General features: G+C 41.9%; 2 protein-coding genes and 1 non-coding gene across 8 annotated transcripts; all 3 read left to right on the plus strand.

Annotated features, from left to right (window-relative positions):
* Nucleotides 1-490: 490 nt before the first annotated feature.
* On the plus strand, nt 491-9,712 carry LOC106660167 (JNK-interacting protein 3). 6 transcript variants are annotated; one of them, XM_023460428.1, is made up of 18 exons: nt 491-1,470; nt 2,074-2,392; nt 2,466-2,586; nt 2,910-3,314; nt 3,419-3,610; nt 3,677-3,712; nt 3,963-3,980; nt 4,114-4,171; nt 4,250-4,306; nt 4,379-4,714; nt 4,786-4,953; nt 5,580-5,781; nt 5,851-6,677; nt 6,754-6,973; nt 7,093-7,378; nt 7,467-7,670; nt 7,747-7,836; nt 8,612-9,712. In XM_023460428.1, exons 2-18 carry the CDS (start codon nt 2,084-2,086, stop codon nt 8,743-8,745), a joined length of 3,663 nt encoding a protein of 1,220 aa, XP_023316196.1. In that variant the 5' UTR covers nt 491-1,470; nt 2,074-2,083; the 3' UTR covers nt 8,746-9,712. The 6 variants fall into 6 exon arrangements, with proteins under 6 accessions (XP_023316196.1, XP_014238519.1, XP_014238515.1 ...); XM_014383033.2 differs by adding an exon at nt 8,002-8,062 and having other exon boundaries at nt 5,580-6,677; nt 8,612-8,698; XM_014383029.2 differs by having other exon boundaries at nt 5,580-6,677.
* A 193-nt stretch (nt 9,713-9,905) lies between these two features.
* LOC106660168 (catalase-like) lies at nt 9,906-17,085 on the plus strand. Its single transcript, XM_014383035.2, has 5 exons — nt 9,906-10,602; nt 13,608-14,255; nt 14,384-14,575; nt 14,720-14,956; nt 16,381-17,085. Exons 1-5 carry the CDS (start codon nt 10,042-10,044, stop codon nt 16,780-16,782), a joined length of 2,040 nt encoding a protein of 679 aa, XP_014238521.1. The 5' UTR covers nt 9,906-10,041; the 3' UTR covers nt 16,783-17,085.
* A 3,452-nt stretch (nt 17,086-20,537) lies between these two features.
* Trnag-gcc lies at nt 20,538-20,608 on the plus strand. The gene has a single exon. It is a non-coding gene; the product is annotated as a tRNA-Gly (tRNA).
* Nucleotides 20,609-24,155: the final 3,547 nt, after the last annotated feature.

A 24,155-nucleotide genomic window follows, 5' to 3' on the forward strand; every position in this document is an offset into this window, starting at 1 on the left:
TACATGACTTACTTATCTCGTTCAGTGTCAGAACATATGTTTCATATGTCCACCACTTCGTGAAATCAATTTGATTTTGCTTAACAGGTTGAATTATACAATTAAATTTGCTCGTTTTATCTATATGAATCACGTTTATTAAATTCATTCATCAACGAATAAAATTAGATCCAAACGTCAACCGATAAAATAATAAAAACCTAAAGTGCTGCATTTTATCGCCTTGCACCGTTCTCAAGTTGACATTCATTTGTTATTGTACAGTTCAATAACTTGAAATAAAAAATCATAATTCAAACAAAAAACTGTTAGCCGCGCCGCGCGCGCAATATCGAATGAAGCAAGTGGCACTTTATCTAAGGTTGGTACGTGCATTTGAATATCTTCGTCGGCTAAATAGAACGTGCCGATATGAAACCGCTCGCGGAGTGTGTGGCGTCGGTCGATTACTGTCAGCCGAGTGATAATTTATATCATGCAGTTTATTGTTTTCGTGCTGTTATCGAGCAGCGGAGAGTCTCGACTCTCGCATCTAAATTGACGAGTAAAATCGAGCGCTTAGTGCGTGCCATTATCAGACAAGGAGCGAGAAATCGCCCGCGTATTATTGCGTACGCACTCAAAAGTGTGTAGTTGTGGTGTATACATTCGACTTGATGACGACGACGTTTTGCCTCAGTGGGTGTGACAAAGAGACCAGTGCTGTAGTTTAGTAGAAAGGAGCAGTTGCAAAAGCGTTATCGTGCTAGCGCGTTACGAGCTGCCGTTTTCGAGTACCGTGTACTCCCCGATCTCGCGCACAGATCGCGACGCTTTTGCTGCACTGGCACCTACATATAATATAGGGTCTGCTGCACTGCTGCTGCTGCTACTACTACTGCTGCTGCTGCTGCTGGAGGAGTAAAAAAAGAAGAAGAAAACTCGACGAGCAAAAGAGATATCGCCTCAAGATTCGGCTGCTAGGCTGCTTGCCAGTTCTCGAAAGCTGCTCCGCTGGCCTGCTGTGCAGGCAAACATGCGAGGAGCCACTGCTGCAGTGTTTATCGGACGATACGGTAACGTCAGAATAAGGACTCGTCGAGTTGTTGCTGTTGCTGCCACAACTGTCGCATCGTGTATGCATGCGCACTTCCGTGTACGAATTTGTTGAACTAAACGATCGAGACTGATTGTCTTGACGGCGGGGGAGGCCGTCATTGTTTGTTGCTCTTCTGCTGTCTGGTAATAATAGTGCGCGAATAGCAAGTCTGACACAGCTGCTTCGAAAAACTGCTGTCTTGCGTCTACGCCTCCACTTGTGATTATGTACGCGCAATGTTTACGAAGAAGATGAAGCAGGACTATAGGAGAAGTCAGTGCTCGTCCTAGATGCATCAGCCTTTTTTTAATCATATATGCGGAATCCTGGCTGCGACGAACGAGGAAGGGCGACTTGGTTGCTCGACGACAACTGACTAAACTCAAAAAAGAGTAAGTGTGGCTAATATTTTCGAATTTACAGTTATATATGCTTGCAAATGTTTAGCTCGAGAGTTGTATACACGCGTAGAGAAATCCCAATGACACATTCTCTCGTACTACGCTTTGATGAAACACGCCACAGCGTTTGCCTCATACGCTCTCGCTCACCTCGCTCGATTTACTCATTGCTTACGCGACGATATCTTTTTATGCTAATGCGATGCGTAGGAGATATGTTATAAAACAATTTTGCGGTTTTTACGCGGTCAAAACTTATCTCAAAGTCGAGGAATAATTTCTGCTATTTTATATCAAAATGTAATTGTAATGAGACTCTTCATGCATTTTTGTTATTCGATTATTATCAGTCTAAATTGGTAAATGTATAAATAACAAAACATTCAAAGAATTTCTGGGGAAACTGATTGGAATTTGCATTTTTGTTACTTTATCTACTTGAATGAGTCCATCTGAGAATAGTGTCGTGTTCCAAATCTGGCGCTATGCCAGTTCGAGTGACAATGTTTATTTTATTTGATTACTCTGTACTAAGAAAAAATTTTTGTTAACTTATTGTTCTTGTTATAACAAAGATAATTTTATTTTCTGCAGATAACACAAAATGGCAGAAATCAAGATGGGTCAGGAAACAGTATATGGGACACATGAAGACAGTCATGTTGTCATGTCTGAAAAAGTTCAAACACTGGCTGGAGGGATTTATCAAGAATTCGAAAGAATGATAGCTCGGTATGATGAGGATGTAGTTAAAGAATTAATGCCTCTACTAGTCAATGTATTAGAATGTTTAGACATGGCTTATACTGAAAATCAAGAGCATGAGGTGGAATTGGAGTTACTGAGAGAAGATAACGAACAACTTGTCACTCAGTATGAAAGGGAGAAACAACTTCGAAAAACATCTGATCAGGTACAATTTTAATTTTTATCAATTAAAACTAATCGAATTGTGTGTGATGATAATTTGTTATTATTATTTTTAGAAATTACTGGAATTAGAAGATGCTGCTGAAGATGAAAGAAAAGAACAAAATTCAAAAATTGAGACCCTGGAATCCTTATTGAGAATGATGGAACTCAAAGTCAAAAACTCACATGACCATGGTACTATAGAAACTGTCATGTCCAGTCTGAGACCAATCCCTTCCAGTAGAGTTGTTTATTTTCAGTTTATTTTATTTTCAAAACTACTTTTGAGCTTTATTTTGAACTTTAAAAATCATATTTTATTTTTTACTTTTTTCACTTTTTTTTACTAGCTCATGATAATTTTGATTTCAATCTTCATTTTTTCAACATTTGCTTGTTTGCTGTCACCATCGGTGAAGGATAAAAGCTTTTTTTTATATTGGAAATTGGCTCCTCATGGATTCTCACAAATCAATGTTATAAATTGCAGATTAAAAAATGATTTTTTTATTTTACAGTGGTGAGGCTCGAGGAGAAAGAATCGGAATTAAAAAGAGAGTATTCAAGATTACACGATCGGTACACCGAATTATTCAAGACTCACGTAGACTACATGGAAAGGACGAAAATGCTCGTTGGTAGTACGGAGAGATTAGAAAATCCAACGGTTGCGAGTCGAGTCTCTAATCGATTACCATCTCTTGGAATGTCTCACATGTCACGTAGTTCTGGTCCTTTAAGCTATGGATTTCAGAGTCTTGAGGCGAGTATGAACGAAGATATTCCTGAAGAAAGTCCACCAAGTGCAGATAGCTTACAGAATGAAATGTTGGACAGCAGTTGCGATGCTCTGCCAGAAATACCCGAAAAAAGTCCAGTAACTGAACAGCCACCAACAGAAAATAAAACAGAAATCATCAGGCGTAAGTTCTACTTAAATTATATATTTGTTCTTTTATACAGTAATTATTATTTCGAGTTGAACGTTTTTAAAGCGTTAAATAAAATTGTATACATTTATTATCAGATATCAGTCCAGAGACGGAACAAGCACCCGTAGTTACTACACCAACATCTCCTCAGAAGCAAGCCACAACACCCGGTGGTAGAAGTAGAACAGAAAGAGAAGAAAGAAGAAGTGCTAATACTCTTTATCAAGAAATTAGTTTTCAAGATGCAGATGCTTTGGGAGAAATGGATGAAGGAGCTGATATAACAGGTACAGTATTTTTGGTTTTGATTACAATAATTTGATGGAATGATACTAATTTTTATTATATTACAGGCAGTTGGGTTCATCCAGGAGAATATGCTTCATCAGGTTCGTGCAACAAAACATTTTCAACTGGAAAATTTTGCCATCCCTTATTTGAAAGTGTTTCCATGACAATTATAATTTTAATTTTTAATTTTCAAAATAATTGATTATCCCTACATATCTTTTTGAATTTAAATAACATTTATAAATGTACACAATAACGTTCATATGATTAATATTGGATTGTAATTTTTCTTTGCTGTTTTCTGTGACCGTCCTACCTACATTAATGATGCATGCAACAAATTTGCAGTTAACGACAACTTTTATGGTAAGAAGCTATGAATTTTCATTCTGAATTATTATAATCTTTTAACTATTCTAAATAACACATATACTTTTTGTCTTCGTATTTCTTAAATTGATAATTAATATATTTACTGAGTGCACATTTTTTCTTATAGGCATGGGCAAAGAAGTTGAAAATTTAATCCTAGAAAATAACGAACTCTTGGCTACTAAGTAAGTAAAATGGAAAAAAAATTATTTTTTGAAATTCAAGTTCAAGTATAAAACTCATTCAATTTTAATCATTTTCAGAAATGCCCTAAACATCGTTAAAGATGATTTAATTGTCAAAGTTGACGAATTAACTGGGTAAGTTTTCTAGAACATGCCATTTAATGCATTTAAATGTACTAATTTATATTATTTAATTTGTTATAACAGAGAACAAGAAGTACTGAGGGAAGAAGTTCGAAACTTAACGCTTGTTAAGGAAAGACTTCGCCAACGAGTGGTAGTATTGGAAGAAGAGTTAAAGAAAGTTAAAGAAGAAGCTGAAACAGCTGCAAAGGTCACCAAGAGCGATGACGAAGAGGAGGTGCCTCTAGCTCAAAGGAAGAGGTTTACTAGAGCAGAAATGGCAAGGGTATTAATGGAGAGAAATCAGTATAAAGAAAGATTCATGGAGTTGCAAGAGGCTGTTAGATGGACTGAAATGATTAGGGCTAGTAAAACTGACCCAGCGAGCATATCTGGAGGAAAACAAACATTTTGGAAATTGTAATTATTATCATTTTAACTTTTAGTACTTTCCTAGATTCACGTTATACATTAAATTTTTTTTCTCATAGTTTTAGTAATCTTTTTACTGGCCCGGCCGACCGAGGGGCCCTCGTACGCGGTGGTCATGTTCGTTATAGTGCACCATCGAATCAAGTTGTACCGGCAATGCACATGGACATAATGCGACGACGACAAATGAAAAATCGACACGATTTTCTCGATCAAGGAGATACTATGTGAGCGACAATAATATTTAGTCTTTAATAACTTTTTTTTTTGTATAAATTTTTATCTAGTCGAGACCAAACTATTGTTTATTTTTATTTTGTACAACTTTATTCATGCGTAGCTTTGATAAAGACTTAAATTTTAACTTCCGCTTGTTTTTCGTAGTATCTTTATTGTTTGAGTTTGAAATATTTATTTACATTTTAAATATGATGCTTGTAAATATCGTAATAGTAAAAAGTATCACAATGTTATTATGTACATAATGATTGTCTCAAATCGAATGAAAATTTTATTATCTGCACAATAAAATGTAGAAAAATTGTATAAACGTGTTTTAAGTTTATTACCGTATGTCTCGGTACGTTCTTGCTTTTCTTTTCTATGACTCTGCGCACGTTCTGTTCTTTACCTGCGATGCACACATGCACACCTTATTCTGGATCATTTTGGTTTTTCAGCTTAAAATTGTCATTTGAGTAACAGGTAACGACGTTTCATTTAATTGCTTTTCATTACGTAATCCACCAGCTTTGTAATTCATTTACTTTCCACTTGTGTAAATAACAACTCAGTAGAACCAAATAAATCGTTGGCAAAAATAATCAATTGACTTTATGTATCTGTCTTACAGGGCGTCCGAGAAACAAATGGCTCGCAGAGCGAACGAGCGAAGAGAGCAGTACCGGCAAGTGCGCGCCCACGTGCGAAAAGAAGACGGCCGGCTGCAAGCCTACGGCTGGAGTCTGCCGGGCAAGCCGTCTGCGCCGACGCGCCAGCCCGTGCCCGTGCCCGTGTACTGCAGGCCCCTGCAAGAGACCGAGCCGGGAATGAAGGCGAGTAGACAAGCCGATCAGACCCAATGGGACGACCTGGCGAGCCTAACGAAAGCTAACAAATCGCAGATCTGGTGCGGTGCCGGGGTAAACCTGAGCGGCGGCCGGACCCGCGACGGCGGCTCCATGGTCGGGGGCAGTGTCTTCTACGCAGCCGAGGCTCAGGAGACCCCGGCCGGAGAGCTGAGCAAGCTACAACCGGCCGCCGGCGAACCCGAGGACGCCGTAGAGCATCTGGACAAGGAGCTGCAAGAGAGCGAGCAGCGCCGACTCGAGGCCGAGTGCCTCGAGCAGCAACTCAGCTCGCTCGTCTGGATCTGCACGTCAACTCAGAAAATGTCCAAAGTCACGGTGATCGATGCTAATAATCCGGCGGATATTCTGGAGGTCTTCAACGTGTGCCCGAGTCACCTGCTGTGTATCGCAAGCGTGCCCGGAGCCAAGGAGAGCGATTACGTGGGAGAAGTCGATGTCCAGGCCGAATTGGCTCTTGCCGACAAAGATGATTCGACCAAAGAGGATGACAAGCCTGAGTCCGAGGAACAGCCAAGTAGTACTTCCGATACGCCGGTAGAGGTAGACGCGGAAACGGCGAATCTCGGTGCGGTTCGTTTTATAAAGTGCGAGGCCATCCCAGACTCACCCGAGGCCGATACCACCAATAAAGAAAGCGAAAAGATCGGCGAAGACGAGCACGACGTCGTGGTCGACGACGACGAAACCGAGGATGACGAGGAGGAGGAAGTCGTCGCGACTCCGATCGAGAGAATGTCCTCTGTTCAGCCCACCATGTGGTTGGGAGCTCAAGACGGAACTGTATTTGTACACTCGGCTGTGGCCAAGTGGTCCGTGTGCCTGCACAGTGTTAAACTGCCCGATGCTGCCCTTGCCATTGTGTGAGTTCACTCTCCCAAAATTTCTATCGGTAATTCCTCCGTCACCCCGTTACTACTCGAACATTTTTTTTTACAGACACATTCAGGGACGAGTTTTGGTAGCTCTGGCGGACGGCACGGTGGCGATTTTCAGAAGGGGCGTCGATGGTCAATGGGATTTGTCGCAGTACCACATCATCACTCTGGGCAGTCCTCAGCACTCGATAAGGTGTATGACCGTAGTACTCGGCAAAACCGTCTGGTGTGGATACCGCAACAAGATTCACGTCATCGATCCAATCAAAATGAAACTCGAGGTAAAGATCCGCTGCTGCCCTGACATTATGTAGGACAATCGCACGTGTATTATTGTCTTCTTGTAATCGCTTAAAAATCTTAAGAGAATCCTAGAAACAAATTAGACTGTTTGTTGCAGTGCACCGTTGACGCTCATCCACGCCGCGAGTCGCAAGTTCGACAGTTGGCGTGGCTCGGCGAGGGCGTCTGGGTCAGTATCCGACTGGATTCGACCTTGAGGCTGTATCACGCCCACACTTATCAGCATCTTCAGGACGTCGACATCGAGCCCTACGTGAGCAAAATGCTCGGCACCGGCAAGCTCGGTTTCTCCTTCGTTCGCATAACGGCGCTGCTGATATCGTCGAACCGATTATGGATCGGCACGGGCAACGGCGTAATAATATCGGTGCCTTTGTCAGAGAGTAAGAGATCGTTTACTGTACAATCATATGCGCCAGCACGTGACATTTATCACACTTTTATTTATGCATGCAAATTATGATTGCACAGGTGCAGGTGGTTCAATGGCCGTGACCCGCGTTCAGCCTGGCACTACGGGCAGTAAAAACGACGCGCCTGGGGTCGGTGTACGAGTTTTCGCCTCCGATCATAGTGTCAGTCCAGGCAGTTTTGTTCCCTACTGCAGCATGGCTCACGCTCAACTCAGTTTTCACGGTCACAGGGATGCTGTGAAAATGTTCGTCGCTGTGCCAGGTAAGATTTTCTTTGAGCTCATTACATCGATTATCATTGAAATTAATATTCAATCTTTTTTTACCAATCATTTTAGGGCATGGTGGTCAGAGCGCCGCCTCAGACAATTCCCAACCAGCTATGCTCGTTTTATCAGGTGGAGAGGGTTACATCGATTTTCGAGTCGGTAAGTTGTGCGCAAGGTATTTCTGTTCGTTAAAAGTGTGCCGTTCTAAAGAAATGATCCCTGGGCATTATGTCAATAATGTTACGTGTGAGATGACGATTAACTTATACTCGAACGTTTGACGGACTTTATTTTAAAATTCGACCGAATGCTTATAATTTTCAGCGGATGAAGCTGAGGATGAGAGTGACGTGGCGACGCATCTAATTGTATGGCAATTAGTCAGGTATGCCCCCAGAGAGTACCGGATATATCCACTCTTTAATTATATTTCACAAAAGCATCCATTTATTAACAACAATTTTTAATTGCTTAAAAGGCCTACTAACAAAAATTTTGATAGTCAACAAAAGTGTTGACTGAGCTTGATTTGCCTTTTTTACAATATATAACACTGTACAAAGGAGTGGGACACACATGTCAATGTGATTAACAATCTGCTGTGTAAACGTGCTTATACATTTGATATTTAACACTCATGATTCCGTCATTTAACCGTACAGAAATACTTGTCAGAAAATGAAAATTTTTGTTTTAAAAAATTTTCATTTTCTGTGCTCTCTGGGGGTTGGATAGTGGAACAAAAAAGCTATTGTATTTAGACGATAATACGTTGCATCTGCAAAGTTTGCGAGACAAATTTTTCTTGTATTTAGCAATACATACTGAATGTTAATTTTAGTACTAATTGTTGCAAATTTCAAAACAGATTTATCGCAATGGAAATAAATTTGACTAAACATATGTATTAATAGTAACGTTGATTGTTTTCCAGGTGACGGTGAAGAGGTGGACGTCGGCATAGATAGAAATTCAGGCGCCGCAGCTGCTGGCACCGATGAACAAAGTGAGCAAAGTCACTTGATTGTGTGGCAAGTGCAATGTCCAATGCCAGTGACAAATGCCTAGTCTTGTTTGATGATTCAAGGAGTTCCTTCTTAAGGTGCCTGGCCTAGCTTTGTCTTTTTTTATCAATGAATCGCTCGCGAAGTATTCAAAGTTCTTATTCATTGATTCAACCAAATTGCCAAATTACAAAAGGCTTAGTGCACTGCGAAGGATTTTTAATACTACTAGTATAAAGAGGTGGCACATTATTTTGCCTACCAATTTGATAAATAAATTATTCTAGAAAATGTAATGACATGATGCAATTGATTCATAATTGCGATCGTGATTAATGCCGTTTTGTACCGTCTTCTTTAAAATATGCCCATTTATATCAAATGATCAATCGTGTTTAAAAAAAATAGAAGTTTTGAATAGTACTGAAGTTTTTTAAATGGTACTAGTAATAGAACTTAATTTTTCGGACCGCTTTATTTTACACTAACATGACTACTATTGTAAATTAATGCATTGTTCATTGTTGACTAGACTCGAGCAATTGCTAAAATATTTTCTGTAATTCGTTAATTTACAACTAAGAAAATGTGTGTATGTGTAAGTCCTATTAAAGAACATTCAATATGCACATTAAGTCAACTGATTGTTTTAGAATTATTTATATAAGATTAGATAAGATTAATTTGGAAATGTCTTACTCCTTTTTAATTATTGTTTTTATTACTTAATCTTTGTTTGAACATTAATTATCAATCAATGAGCTTTCATAAGAGTATGAAATTTTTTCAAAACTAATGCTTTGGTTTTTGTAAATAAAAAGTGTTGATACTCGTCAAATTCAATTGTTGTTTTATAAGCTGTTTTCATATAAAGAAAGAAAGCAAGCGATAGCTTAAGCCTTTCTTGCTTTGTATTCTAAAATTGGGACTGTATGATGGATGAATCTTACCAAAGATACCAGTTGCAGAAAAGAAAAATTATTTGTAATATAGAAATCTAATTAACGAAACAAACATAAATACAGTTATTATATACCAAACGAAGATTTTCATTATTTAATTCGATTAAAAAACTATCTAGTAATTTTAAATATAAAAAAGCGAAATTTAATCATTGAAATATTTCAAGTCATTGTCTTTTCAATTAAAATGATCGTATTGTAGTGTGCATTATAAAGAGATTTAAATCTCCCCTCCCCCTCATTTTTGTCATTTTGTTTTTTCCGTATATATGTCAAAATAATTGTCATTCCAGGTTATTCTAGCTAATTCTGTACATTATCATTAGCATATGTCATTTGATTTCGTAAAAAAGCGCAAGATGAAAAGCGTGAGACCGCGTAAAAAGCTTTGAAAAAAAATGTTGACTATCCTCGCGAGAAGGATCAATTTCGGCGCGAGGCATGGATTTACCACGGTTTCAGTGCAATCGCAAAAACGACAAAATCATCTTTGCAAATTCGACCCGCGCTACAACGACGGCATTAGCGGCTCGAGGAGTAGCATAAGCATAAGCAGCGGCAGCGGCGGTGGCAGCGCTACGACAACTAATGATCCCCACTACGCCATTAGTCGGCAATGGCTCGCCAATAAAAGGTCGTCGCCATCCTATCAGCAGTTCGTCAATCGACACAAGTGGCTCGATACGGGCCATCGGGATATCGTAATAATCGCGAGCAGCAGCAGCGAGCCCCAGCGGCACTACAACCACCAAAACAACAACAGTTGCTCTGTCATCGGCTGCAGCAGCGCATCATCGTCTATCCAGTCATTAGTCGCGTCGCAGCGAAGGTACTATAGCAAGTCGTCTACGGTTTGCCGTGATAGTAACACGCAACAAGTAGCCAACAACTGCAATTCCTGCAAAATGTCCCGAGATCCAGCATCGAATCAACTCAACGATTACAAGAAATCAGTCAAGGTTAGTTTCGCTTCTTCTGCCTATTAATGAGCCATGGCTAGTTGTGCATACTTATAAAAGTGTGTCTTCGCTGCATCGCGGTCTCGCTCTGCAACACGAGCACGAACAATCGTGAGAGTTTTTCTCTCTGCCTCTCGTCACGCGTTTCGCGTCTTGTCTAATAGGCTAAAGTTGCATCTTCGCGTCATAAATACGTCTTTAACGCACACTTTTCTCGCTATCTCGGCTAATTTATCACGCTCCCGAGCTCTCGCATACTTACATATAGCCGCAGAGCGAGATCCTCTTTTTTTTCCCTCTCGTTCGGTGCAAAAAAACAGCAAAAGGAATGAATGAAAAAAAGGAGAGAGAGAGACAGCTCGAAGTCGTAAATGGCGAGCCGCTCCGTTAGTTACGGCTCTATTTTAATCGTCAACAAGCAGCTACATTGATGCAGCTCGCAGATTATCTTATCAAAATGTTCGCGAAAGCTTAAATAACTCGTTGTTTATAATGGTTCGGAGCCGGTGTTTGTGTGTGTGTGTGCGTTCTAATACGCCACTAATATAGTAGTATCTATCATCTCTCGAAGCTGCACAATGTTGCTTGTTGACGTTGTTTTTTTTCTCCCTCTCTCTTTGCGTTTATTGCAAACGCGCGCGTGTGTGTGAACAAAGATGACCGATTATACCCGTGATTCTTCTTTTTTAACAAAACGACGACTTTGCATACGTGCATAAATAAAGAGAGAGCGGATGATAAGGCACGCGAGAGCGTTTAAAGAGATTTGTTTACTGCATTTTGCACTTAATCGACAAAAGATAGACATCGACGGAGATATCCTCCGTGGATTACAAGAGATATTGGATTTCTGCCTCGATTTCGATCGTTTTCGATCATTTTCGTTGGTGCATACGTGTCTGCGCGCACGAGTACACACGAAAATCGGTGGAAAAAAAATCTTAATTAACTGTTGCTAGTCATCGCGCTGAATCAGGAGCATAATTACATCTCGTAAGATTGTAACTTTTTGAGCAATAAGCAATATTATGTTCAAGCAATATTATGCGTGTATCGTTGCGCGATCCCGAGCAAACAATTATTTAATAGCGTTGCATAACGATCAGCGACGACATTATCACATTTTGCAAGTACTCGAATTAGAGTATCGCCGATAATAATCGATCGATCGATATTTTTGGGGAGATCTTTTGGTTTTATTGCTTCGCCGTTAAGATCGAATCAGAGACAGATGTTACACCATTTTCTATCATTCTAAGATCGATTTATATTAATATTATCATATTTACAATAATTATTTTATGATAAGACTATTATTCGCAATATTACAAAAAGAAACAATTTAAAATCGATAGATTCGGTTTTCTTCGACATTTTCGTCAATGCAAACAATGTATTTGAAACTGTTTTTTGTATTCAAGTCCAATACGTTGAACGAGAAACATCCATGTAAAAAGTCAAATAAAACGGAGCGCGCATTTCGGCGTTGCTGCTGATTTTTTTTTCAGGGCTCATCCACTCTCGGGGAATTAAAATGCGTAAATAAATAATCACGCGCGTTGTACCACCTTTAAGAGCGCGCCAAACGAGGTATTTCACGGCAGAGGCTTAATTGAGTCTCGAGGAAAATCCCGCGCCGAGCAGAGGAGCGTAATATAAGCAAACAGCACACGATTGCGCGCCGCCGCCGTAACTTAGTAGTTGAAAATCTAGAACGACGCCCACGAGTCTTATGGACACGTATCGTGGCATTATATGCGCGGGAGCGAGTTATTTAGCATATTTTTCATTATTTTTCCGTGATACCACCGCCGCGCACGACACGACCAAGGTGCGCACGGAGATATTATTTATCGCTCAGCGTGGAATAATCTCTTGCCAGTGTTGTGCATATAGAGTGCTCGCAGCGAATCTTCGCTAGTACTAGAGCATGCGGGTTAATTTTTTTTCTTTTTTTATGAAAGTTGCTGCTCGTTTGATTTATCTACGTGTGCGCTTTTTCTTTTTTGGTTTTAACGTTGTTGAATTATACTATGCTAACTAGAGGATGGAAATTCAAATGCCATTGTAATTCGATTTAGTTGTGACTTGTTGGTTCTTTTTTGTTAATTGTAAATCAACGACACGGCATTTTTATATCGGACAAAGCAGTGCTTGTCTTTTTCAGTTTTTTTGTTGATCGTAAATCAAAAACACATCATTTTTATCGGACAGCACGATATTTTTCAATAGAACGAAATTTACAACCCGAAATTTCACAAAATGTTTGAAAAAGAGTTTGCTCGTGTAAATTAAAAAAGCTTTTTAACAATCGCTATTAATAATCGAGCATACAAAGAAAAAAAAACAGCCAACCTTGACACTCGAATCTTGATAAATCGATAATAAAATATAAACTTCAAATCGAGATGGACAGCGCGCGCGTGCGAGCGGCTTGAAAGCAACAACAATATGATAGAATGTAACACAACAATGATGCGCCGTGTGAATATTTGCGCTGCGTACACACGCACTTTTTTCGCCGCCTTCATTAACGGAGTGAGAAATTGGCGCAGTCACGCGGAGTCTATACACATATAAATTTATATTTATGTGTGTGTACAGCGAAGAGGCAAACACTCATGTAAATATTTAAAACGTGCACTTTGTTTATTCGAATTATTGTTGTTGTTGATGCGGAGCAGCCGCTTTGTCGTGCGCGCTGCTACCGTTAGTACATACATCATATGCAACGATGATAAAAGAAAAAAGAGAAAAAAAATGCACGCGTTTACGTGTCTTACCGAGCGTGTAATTACCACCAACAACGACGTCGGCCGAACGTTTTTATTACGCTGTTTATACAGATACACGCGCTCGCGCGCCAAGCCGCCTCTCGATGATTATGTAAAAATTAGTAACGCCGTCGCGCGCGCGCAAGCTTTGTTTGACTTACGCGTATTACGTGAAAATATACTGCCTGATGCAGCTATATTACAACTTTACCCTTGTTATATCTTGCGCAGGATGGAGCGCCGACTCTGCTGACCGGAAACGGCGCGCCGATCGCCAACAAGAAGGCCGCGCAGACGGTGGGCCCGCGCGGCCCTCTCCTCCTGCAGGACTTTGTCTATCTCGATGAGATATCGCACTTCGATCGGGAGCGCATCCCCGAGCGAGTGGTGCACGCCAAGGGCGCGGGTGCCTTCGGCTACTTCGAGGTGACCCACGACATCAGCAAGTACTGCAAGGCCAAGATCTTCAGCAAGATCGGCAAGAAGACGCCGCTCGTGGTGCGCTTCTCCACGGTGGGTGGCGAGAGCGGCTCGGCCGACACGGTGCGCGATCCCCGAGGCTTCGCCGTCAAGTTCTACACCGAGGAGGGCATCTGGGACCTGGTGGGCAACAACACCCCCATCTTCTTCGTCAAGGACCCGATGCTGTTCCCGAGCTTCATTCACACGCAGAAGCGCAACCCCGCCACCCATCTCAAGGACGCCGACATGTTTTGGGACTTTATCACTCTGCGGCCCGAGAGCACGCACCAGGTCATGATTTTGTTCAGCGACCGGGGCATACCCGACGGCTATCGCCACATGAACGGCTACGGCTCGCACACCTTCAAGCTCGTCAACGACCAGAACGAGTGGGTCTGGTGTAAATTCCATTACAAGGTATATAATATTCCCACGTTTATCCTCCTTTTCTTTTCTTCGTCATCGTTTTATTACCCTTTGTGATTAAATTTCCACTAACGAGCGTCTGTCTCTTACATAATTTTTACATTTTTCACTTTGCGCAGACGGACCAAGGAATCAAGAACATCTTCCAGGAGAAGGCCAACGAAATCTCGGCGAACGATCCGGACTACAGCATTCGCGACCTGTACAACGCGATTTCGTCCGGCAACTATCCGTCCTACACGTTCTCCATCCAAGTAATGACTCAGAAGCAGGCCGAGGAATTCAAGTGGAATCCCTTCGATCTGACAAAGGTGCGAGCAATTTCGAACGCTCAATGGCACGCGCACGCACACAACAATAGCTCGTTAGCGCGCATTGAATTGCACACTGCACAAAGACACACAATTTGCAGACTTTGTTCTAACTTTTTTGTCCTTTGTTTTTGTGTCATACAGGTGTGGCCGCACAAGGAGTTCCCACTGATACCGGTCGGCAAGATAGTGCTCGACAAGAATCCCGAAAATTATTTTACCGACGTGGAGCAAGCGGCCTTCGACCCGGCTCACATGGTACCCGGCATCGAGCCCAGCCCCGACAAGATGCTGCAGGGCCGACTGTTCTCGTACGGTGACACGCACAGGCACCGCCTCGGACCGAACCATCTGCAGTTACCCGTCAATTGCCCCTACAAGGTAAGTGTTGCACCAGCAGCATCACCTAATCGCTCGGCAAATGCCGCATTTATCGAAGAGAGAGGCCTGTACAGCGAGTAGGGAGGGCGGTTCCGAAACTGCACCCCGCCGCTATATCATTTTGCCATCGAGTGCTTTTCTCTCTCCCTCGATACGAGTACCTGCCGCGCTCGCCGAGAGGACCCTGCACATATTTTGCACAGCCAGCAGCAGCAGCAGCATAGTAGCAATCGTACAAACGAGGCCGTCCGAGCCGGGCGAAATATTAATATCCCTTTGGCGAACGCGCTGTGCCACGCGGGCTTCTTTCGTCACGGATCGATAGCTGGCAAAAAGCTCTCTCTCTCTCTCTCTTTTGCGCGTCACTTTTTTTTCGCCCTTTTTTTTTATTTTTCGGTAGTCGACATCAAAAAAAAATTGGCCTACAGCAGTGCAATATTCGCTTTTCTGTGTAAAGCTTCGGTTACGTCAACGATGGTAGTAGTAATAGTAGCAGTAGTAGTAGTAGCAGGTTGAGGTGGGCAAATATAATATACGGGCGCGCGCTTTGCCACGGCCTTTTGAATGCTCGCGTATATATATGTAACGTGTAATATGTAAATGCTCGACAGCAACGGCGGCGGCAGCAGCAGCTGCACAATGAAACTCAAGCTCGCTAATTCACTCGCCAAAGTCAGACAGCTCGCTCGCACGCGCGCGCCGCGCCACCGAGAGCAGTTATGCATGCTGATGTTGCCGTTGCTGCTCCTGCGTGCGTATACATATATTCGCGAAACTATATTTTATAGCTAAATACATCACCCCTGCGCCCCATTCGTAGTAGTGGTGGTAGTAGCTCGTAATACCCTCGTTCGCGATTAATCGACTGGCAGCAGCAGCAGGAGCGCGGCACAGACTCTAGGCTTGCAAAGTCCGGAAAAGAAAAGTTCTCTCTCTCTCCTCCTGCTGCTGCTGCTGCCTGCGCTGCCAGAAAAGTCCTTCGAAGTAATTATTGTTATAGCTGCAACGATAATGGAGCCGCGCGTCGAACTTGTAACCTAATTAGAGAGATACTAACGTGGCCGTAGAGAAGCAGTAGCAGCGGCAGCAGCAGCTACACGCTCGGAAAGTTAAATTGCAGCCCTCCCCCGTATAAGAATGGGACGTTTGGCCTAGCTCGAATCTTTTCTTTCGTTATAACGGTAGCGGCGCAGAGGCGTTGCTGGTCTGTAACGGTGGCAGGCAGGCAGCAGCAGCCTCCCTTTTAAGCGCGCCCGCGCGCCAGAGAAAAGTCGCTTGACCCATTTTCGCATCGCATCAAAGGGGGCTTTCTCTCTCTCTCTCTTTAGTGCTTTTACCTCTTATATTCGCCTCTCCTCTCTGCTTGTGACGTGTGACTGAGCGTGTATTTAACGACCAACAACGTCGATGATCGAACTTTGCAGATGATGCCGGCTGTGAACTACCAGCGCGACGGCTTCATGAGCATAAACAATCAGGGCGGAGCGCCCAACTACTTCCCCAACAGCTTCAGCGGCCCCGTGGAGTGTCCCCAGGTCAAGTCGCCGACTTATCACGCGAGCGGCGACGTCGACCGCCACGAGCCCGTCAACGAGGATGACTACGGTCAGGCCACTCTGTTCTGGCGCAACGTCCTCACCGCCGACCAGCAGGCCCGACTCGTCAGCAACCTCGTGGGCCACATCAAGAACGCCTCGACCTTCATCGCCGAGCGGGCGGTGCGCAACTTCTCCAACGTCGACGTCGAGCTCGGCCGTCGTCTGGCCGACGGTCTGCGCGCCAACGGCGTGAACCTCTCGGCTTCCGCCATCTCGGCCAATCTCTAAACGAAAACGAAGAAGCAACGCTGGTTCTTTTTTGTTTATTTGATACATCATAGGCTGTACTTCTCATCTATTTTTTTTCTTGTTCTTATTAGCCTTAACAATTTAAGTGCGGATGTCATTTGCTTACTTTTTTTCACTTTTTAAATGTTTATACAATTACTTCTTGTTTGGGGAATGACATATGACTTGTGTCTTTACCTTATATCGATGTTACGTTTGTACGATTTATAAATCGCAATTTATATTTTTACATAAGAATGTGGTGGCTGTAAAATAAAGTATTTATATATTTTGTACAGTTAATTCTCGTATTCAGCAACAAGTTTTTTTTCCCTCCATCCACATCCCCGGCACTTTTGTAGACTCACCCCAGGCAGCTGCACGCTGAAAACGCAGTGAAAACTCGCCGGTTGTAACGGACAAGAGTAAAAAGTAAGCAGCAGCAACATCAGTGGCAGCAACAGCAGCTGTAGCGGCAGTAGATGGAGGCAAGGTAGTTAGGCGTCTGGCGTTGCGCGCATATCGCGCGCAAAAGACCGCCGCACGAACGAGCGCAGAGAGCCAAAGGCTATTCGGCGAATAAAAAAAAAAGTAAAAAAAAAAAAGAAAAACTTTTACCTTCTTTTCCGCGGCTACTTTGACTCCACTCGACCGGGAAAACTAGTCTACTTTAGTGGCTTTCTACGCAGCCAGCAGCAGCAACCAGCCAGCCATCCAGCTAGCAGCAGCAGAGACGTGGTTTATTTCTCTCGAGCGAAATAAAGCGAAAGAGCTTCTCTCTCTTTCTCTCTCTCTCTCTCTCTCTCTTTCTGCGCGCAGTTGCTGTATGTGCTATGCAGTGCACTAGGAAGCACAAGCGCAAGCAAGCAAGCAGAGGCAGTGCTAGTGCGCGCGGAACCCGGGCAAAAGCTTCGCTTGAATAAATGAAACACAAGGAAAAAAAGAGCGAGCGAGCGAGTGGTAGTCAGTCGATGTGCGCGCGCGAATAGTTGTAGAGAGTAGTAGTAGTAGTAGTAATAGAAGGAGGCGGAGGGGTAGACGGCGGCAGCATTTTGCGCTCGTCTATTATAACGCAGATGCCATGGACGATATCGCGCTCGAGTGCGTAGATATATCCTCGGCTAATTGGCTACGGCACGCGGCGCGCAGTTCGTTTTATCCTCGAGCTAGCATATGAAAAATGTCCAAACTCTTGGAGCTGTCACGCGCGAGTGTCAACTCGAGAACAAAAGAGTTAATAATCGAGATCTGTCTTTATGCCGTGTCTACTTTCGTCGCGACTTTTTGACTTCTCGAATCGTACACGGCGCTCTCGAGTGCGTCTGCATCGAGCAATATCATCGACCTAATTACGAACTTGGCCGCGGGGGTGTATGTCCGAGTGTATGGGGTCTCGTCATCGCGAAATATACCGCGTATATTAGATGCACTCGATATCGAGGCTTGGTGTTTTCCCGCATATAAGCCTCGACGATTATTGCCAATACGTCGCGTCTGTCGACTGGTGTATTATGTCCTTCGAAAAAAATGACCCCGCAAAGCAATAGGGGCAGCACAGCTAGTAGTAACCAAGCCTCTTGGTGTGCACGGAGAAATAGAGATCGATCGAAACTAAAGCTCGAGAGAGAGCAACGCACGGGTGGACGGGCGGGCGGGCGCGGGCGAGGGTATATAGTTTCACGAAAGCAATTTCGCAAGCGCGCACAGGTCATATAATTCGATTCGCCGGGCTTCAAGAGCGAGAGAGAGAGATGCACCCTATAGCAGAACTACGACGACAAGAAGGCAAAGTTACGGCGTGTGCGCGAGCGCTAAAGCGATGTCTAACGAGCTCGACTCCGTTAATTAGTTGCCTCGCAAGCGCTGCTCTGCCTGGCTGGTGCTGCGCTGCAGCGACTCTGCGAGCGAGGCAGTAGCTAAACCCTATATTATATTATACGCCAGCGGAGCTTGCAAAAAGGAAAAGTCGAGCTTGCGTGAAAAATTTCCCACTCGACGTGCCGCCGAGGCCTGTAATATTCATAACACATATAGCGTTATATATAACGCGAATCGTCAATTAGGATCGAATGCGAGCACGCGACCGAGTGAATAATTGATGCTTCGCCAGAAGATCGGTTAGCAACGCACGATTCAGCTGTTCCACCTGTGCACGCAGCTAGGCACACCGCGAATTAAAATGAAATGAGCGCGTGTCCAAGAAAAGCCAGTGCGATGCGTACGTATGGCAGAGATCCATATTTTATCATTGCAGCATGGGTGGCGAGCAAGCACGCGTGAAATTGAGCGACAAAACGCGTGCCACTGAATACTGTGCGAGAGTCCGTGTATGTGTGGTCCACACATAATGCATGTAATGCTACGAATCTTCGTCCTCCCCTGCTCGCTGCCGACCCTCTAACTATGGTGGATATACGAGAATTACATTAGATTATGAAAAACGTTTTTCGCCAAAAAAATTTTTTTCGACAGTATTACTTCCTGAAATCAATTTATGCAAAGGAATTTCCTTAAATTCATGGTGTTAATATCATTGATAGCTGTGACTCTTAAAATGTATAAAAAATCTGACATTTCAACTGTTTTAATAATTATTTCATGTATCCTATCCTATCCTATCCTATTCGAGTGGTGAGGTTTTTAGCATGAGCAGTTTATAAGCGCTGTGATTGGTTGTTCAATAGCTTGCAATTGTTTACTGGCGCGCAAATACGAGTGTTGTAGTAAGTTGAGAAAGTGGAGTATTAACATATTGACGGCTTAAGATTAATTTTGATGTTCACAGTTTATAACATAATTTTCGTTTATCTCATTTTTCCATTTTATATATTGAAAAATGGCAAAATGGGATAAGAAAAGAGTGCGCGCTGAAAGTCGGTCTAGTATTGTATAATACGTAACTGGCCCAATTTTTCTACTGCTTTCATTTATTTGAATTTATCACGTACTTATAAATAAAACAGATTAATATTAAATAAAACAGATTAATACGTAATCATTGTTTCTGTGCTTATGAAAACTAATATTGCCATTACGACTTTTTTTACAGTATCACATCCACTAACGATACAGTATTTTTTCGTTTTTAGTCCAGCTTCTATCACCTCAATTATATTTTAACAATAATATTATTGCATATAGCACCACAGCAGAAACTTTCCATACACGTAGGACAGCGCAATGCGAAAGGGGACGTCCTCGGGATTTCTATTTCTTTTTTCTCAGAGGTCAGATGACTCTTCAATACGTTATAAATTGTCGAAATCATATGAAGGTATGAACTTTCACTTAAAAGTGCTAGACATACTAAACTGGTGCACAATATTTATTTTTCATATTTGAATGAAAACACATGTTATTTTTCAAAATTCCTCCCTTTCCTCTAGTACCCAAATTGACAAGGGGCGTGGCGGCGGCATCGTTTAACCCAGTGTCGTGACCCAGTACTGCGCCAGTATTTCAAATAAATTAATGCCGCGTCAATACCATGCCAATTATATTGGAATAGTTTCGGATAAGTACTGGGCCACTACTAAAAAAATAAAAATATTTTGTTCATATATATTGATTTACGTGAAATAGTTAGACGTGTTACCGCTGGATAGCCCAAATTAAATTGTAATTCAAACTTGGTCAAGTAGAGCAGATAAGCGCTAGAATTTGATGTATGATTGGAATGATCGCTCTGTACAATCGTATACCTGGTAAATATGTTATATATTGCAAATATTTTAGTTTCGACCTTTTCAATATAAGCATCGGTGGTTCAATGGTAGAATGCTCGCCTGCCACGCGGGCGATCCGGGTTCGATTCCCGGCCGATGCACACCTCTTTTTTTATTCAATTAAAGTAATTTTGTTACGAAGTCAATTTCCATTTTTGACAGGTTTCCGCTAATATTGTTTTTTGGTTACGTTATCGAGTGTGAAAAAGTTATAAATCTGAAGTGTAGCAAGAGAAGCTTGGAATTTAAATTGGTTGTGACTTGTACCAATTATGATAAAACAGAAATATCAAGTTGTCCTTTAATTAATAAAGGTTATGAAATTAATAGTCGCATTGCATTGTACTAGCAATGCAAATACTAGTCGTAGGGCTGCACGGAATTGTAAAATTTTATGGTATAATGGAGCTATCACGGCCAATATTTCAATCATAAGTCGTAAAATATCGAATCTGAAGTTTCTCAAAATAGTACTAATACTCGAAGATGTGGTACCTCTTAGTTTAGTATTGAGTTTCATTAAAATGTCTAAACGTTCAGAAAAATTACCAAAGTGAAATACGCAAAGAACATCGGGGATGGTGACTCTAAAAGTTGCAGTTGGAATCGGGTGTGAAGGAACCAATCAATTTTTGAACGGGTTGAATATTCCTTGTATGTCAGACAAATCATGCAGAGAACTCAGAAAGAAGTTTCTGCCTTATGTGGATCAATCATCAAAAGATTTAATGAAAAAAACTGCTGAAGAAGAAAGGTAGTTGGCCATTACAGAAGGACGAGTTATAAACGATTTACCTCATATCGAAGTAGAGGATAAAGGTCATATAGAAGTGGTAGATTCAATTCTTCTACTATTTTACTGGATGAGCACTTACGACGATGAGTATTATAATATTTAATATTATGAAAAAATAGGCGTAATTGGCATTTCAGAGCTTGGGTAGAAGTTTTTTTTGGTCAATCTGGTGTCTAATGAACATATTTTACTATCCCAAAAAAGAAATTTCCACTATTTCGATTTATATAGCTATTTTTTGAATTTAAGCTTTTAACATGGGTCGGTCCCCTTAAAGAAATTTCTCCAAGCTTTCTTGTTTTTTGAATGCTCAACTCTCTCGTTTTTCCTAGCCTCCTTCTGTTCTGGTAACCAATTTTTACACTAAACACATAGCGCCCATCTAAATTTAAAATATTATAATTTTTTAATAATATAAAAAATATTAATTCTGAATAAATAATAAATATTTGTATAATTGTACGCTATTTTCCTACTTGTTTTTTTGGGTTTTATAAAAGTCATAATTGAAATTTTTATTGAACACTTTTTGATAAAACTGATGAGAAATTTCAAGTTCTTGAATTTCGTCGTTGTTCAACTCTTCATTAAACATTCTGTTTATTGCAGCATAACATAACCGATTCGGTAAATAATATCTTCGTCTATCTGCTCTTACATAATGTGACTTAATAGTAGGGAAGCTTTTTATATGACTATAATGATAAGTCACTTTATTTAGTCTGGATACTTGTTAGGTCCGTTCTTGTGACTTCTGGCACCAGGATGTCACAATTCCCCCCCTCCCGCTGACTACGGTGTAGTGCTAAACTAACAAGGAGACCACATGAGATGCGGGTCACCAAATGTACTGAAAAATTTTTTCTGGTCTCCTGGTATCTTATAATAAAGCTCCCTATGCTTAGTTTGATCCAATGGGCCTTAGGGCCCATTTTAAAAATCATTTTCTAGTTTATTGAAACATCTTTGTGATTTTCCAACTCGTAATAGGACATATTAAACGGAAAATTGCACAATGTACAAGTCTTAGAATAAGTCAAAGAATACATTTGAATTTTTTCAGAATTTTCGAGACCTGCCATCACCTATTTTCAAAGGCCCAAATTTAACGCATTTTTACTTTTTTCTTAAGAATTTCAGAGACCTTCAAAAATAAGTGATAGCATGTTTCAAAAATTCTGAAAAAATTCAAATGGTTTCTTTGACTAATTTTAAGACTTGTACATTTTACAATTTTTGTTTAAGATGTCCTATTGCGGGTTAGAAAACCACAAAGATTTTTCAATAAATTAGAAAATGATTTTTATAGTGGGTCCTAAGGCTCCTTGGATTAACCTAAGCATAGCGGGCTTCATTATCAGGTACCAGGAGACCAGAAAAAAATTTTCAACGACATTTGGTGACCCGCATCTCATGTGGTCTCCTTGTAAGTTATTTTGTCTATTCCATTTCTTTGATATGTGCGATATATATTGATATTGGTCAATCGCTTCGTTGATTACGCCACAAATACTCGTTGATTGAAATGATTTGTTCGGGCCCAATGAACACGTACATACAATAGTATTATCGCACAAGTGCAAACTCAATGCACAAACGAGTCAAAGAAGGCTAAAAAAAGGCCACGAAGTCGAATTAGTCGAATCTACGAAGGGATAATAAATATTCGCTCTCTTCTTTTTTCACTTCGCGCGGCTCTTGCTACAACTTTTAGTAATACAAAGTGTAACGTTGAGCGCGCGCGCGCCCGACTCGTGCGAGGCAGTAGCTTTCGCGATAAGACACGCGCCCTGTGCACAGCCACCTTTGCACACCTACTCGAAAGTAAGTGAGTGCGAGAGAGAGAGAGAGAGAGAGAGAGAGAGAGAGAGAGAGAGAGAGGAAAAAAGCTAGCTCGCACACGCGCTACACGTGCAGTGTTGCTGCTGTCGCAAATCGCTCATAAGAATTCAGCAGCACACACTCCGCTCTATTGCACTTATAAACTTGCCTTCTTCTTCTTCTCCGTTCTTCTATCCAATCCCTTTATACAGGCGTGTCGGTTGTACTGCAACACACGTATATAATATTATATATAAAGTCGTATAGCTCTGCTGCATAAGCTGCCGCACACGCGGGGATCTCTCTCGACTCTCCCCGAGACATGGAGAGCTGCTATATGTATATCGCGCGCGCGCGAACGAAAGATTGCCAGTTTAAAATTGCCTTTTACATAAAAGAGAGAGCGTCCCAATGAATAAACATCAGCAACGACGAGTATATTATACTCCACGCTGCACCGGTGTAGATACGAAGAGGACTTCGAAGAGGATGACGGTGTTTAGTCTAAACGGTTGTGTTGTTGCTGCTGCTGCTGCTGCTGCTGCTGCAGCGACGCCTGTGCACGTCGATTTTCTTTATTACGACTTGGCTCGCTCGTGCGCGCCTCTCTGCAGTACTCGTGTTGTAGCTTCGCTCGTTGTTGTTGTCCCCTTGCAGTTACATTATGTTTAATATACGCAAAGTGACGACATTTTTGGCGCTACGTACGTATATTTCACGTCGGTCCTACGTAGCAAGCCGCTTGCGATCTCGTTGCAGCTAGCTGTTGTGTATGGTATACAGCGCTCGAAAATTGACGCTCGTGCCGCACTTAGTCTTGGCAGAGTGAGAGAGAGAATATCCTTGCGAAACGGAGATGCGCTCGTAATAAACGGAATGTCAAGGCTATCATAATCCTCCACGATGAGTCCTCGTTATATTCGCATCTTTTACAAAATACGCGTATCTAATGCAGTTGCGTATGTACAAATAGCTATAATGCGCATAGATATATCCTACACGATACTCATATGAAAAAAAGAAGCGGGAGA

The sequence above is a fragment of the Trichogramma pretiosum genome, unplaced genomic scaffold (genome assembly GCF_000599845.2).
Source record: "Trichogramma pretiosum strain Unisexual culture from Peru unplaced genomic scaffold, Tpre_2.0 scaffold29, whole genome shotgun sequence".
NCBI classification, from domain to species: domain Eukaryota; kingdom Metazoa; phylum Arthropoda; class Insecta; order Hymenoptera; family Trichogrammatidae; genus Trichogramma; species Trichogramma pretiosum.

Bases quoted from the DNA above. Each gene is read 5' to 3' on its own strand.
- LOC106660167 (XM_014383029.2), top strand. From the start codon at position 2,084: ATGGCAGAAATCAAGATGGGTCAGGAAACAGTATATGGGACACATGAA. The intron at 2,587-2,909 runs GTACTATAGAAA...TTTATTTTACAG, and splicing joins CAAAAACTCACATGACCATG to TGGTGAGGCTCGAGGAGAAA. The intron at 4,307-4,378 runs GTAAGTTTTCTA...TTGTTATAACAG, and splicing joins AAAGTTGACGAATTAACTGG to AGAACAAGAAGTACTGAGGG.
- LOC106660168 (XM_014383035.2), top strand. From the start codon at position 10,042: ATGTTGACTATCCTCGCGAGAAGGATCAATTTCGGCGCGAGGCATGGA. The intron at 10,603-13,607 runs GTTAGTTTCGCT...TATCTTGCGCAG, and splicing joins ATTACAAGAAATCAGTCAAG to GATGGAGCGCCGACTCTGCT. The intron at 14,957-16,380 runs GTAAGTGTTGCA...CGAACTTTGCAG, and splicing joins CCGTCAATTGCCCCTACAAG to ATGATGCCGGCTGTGAACTA.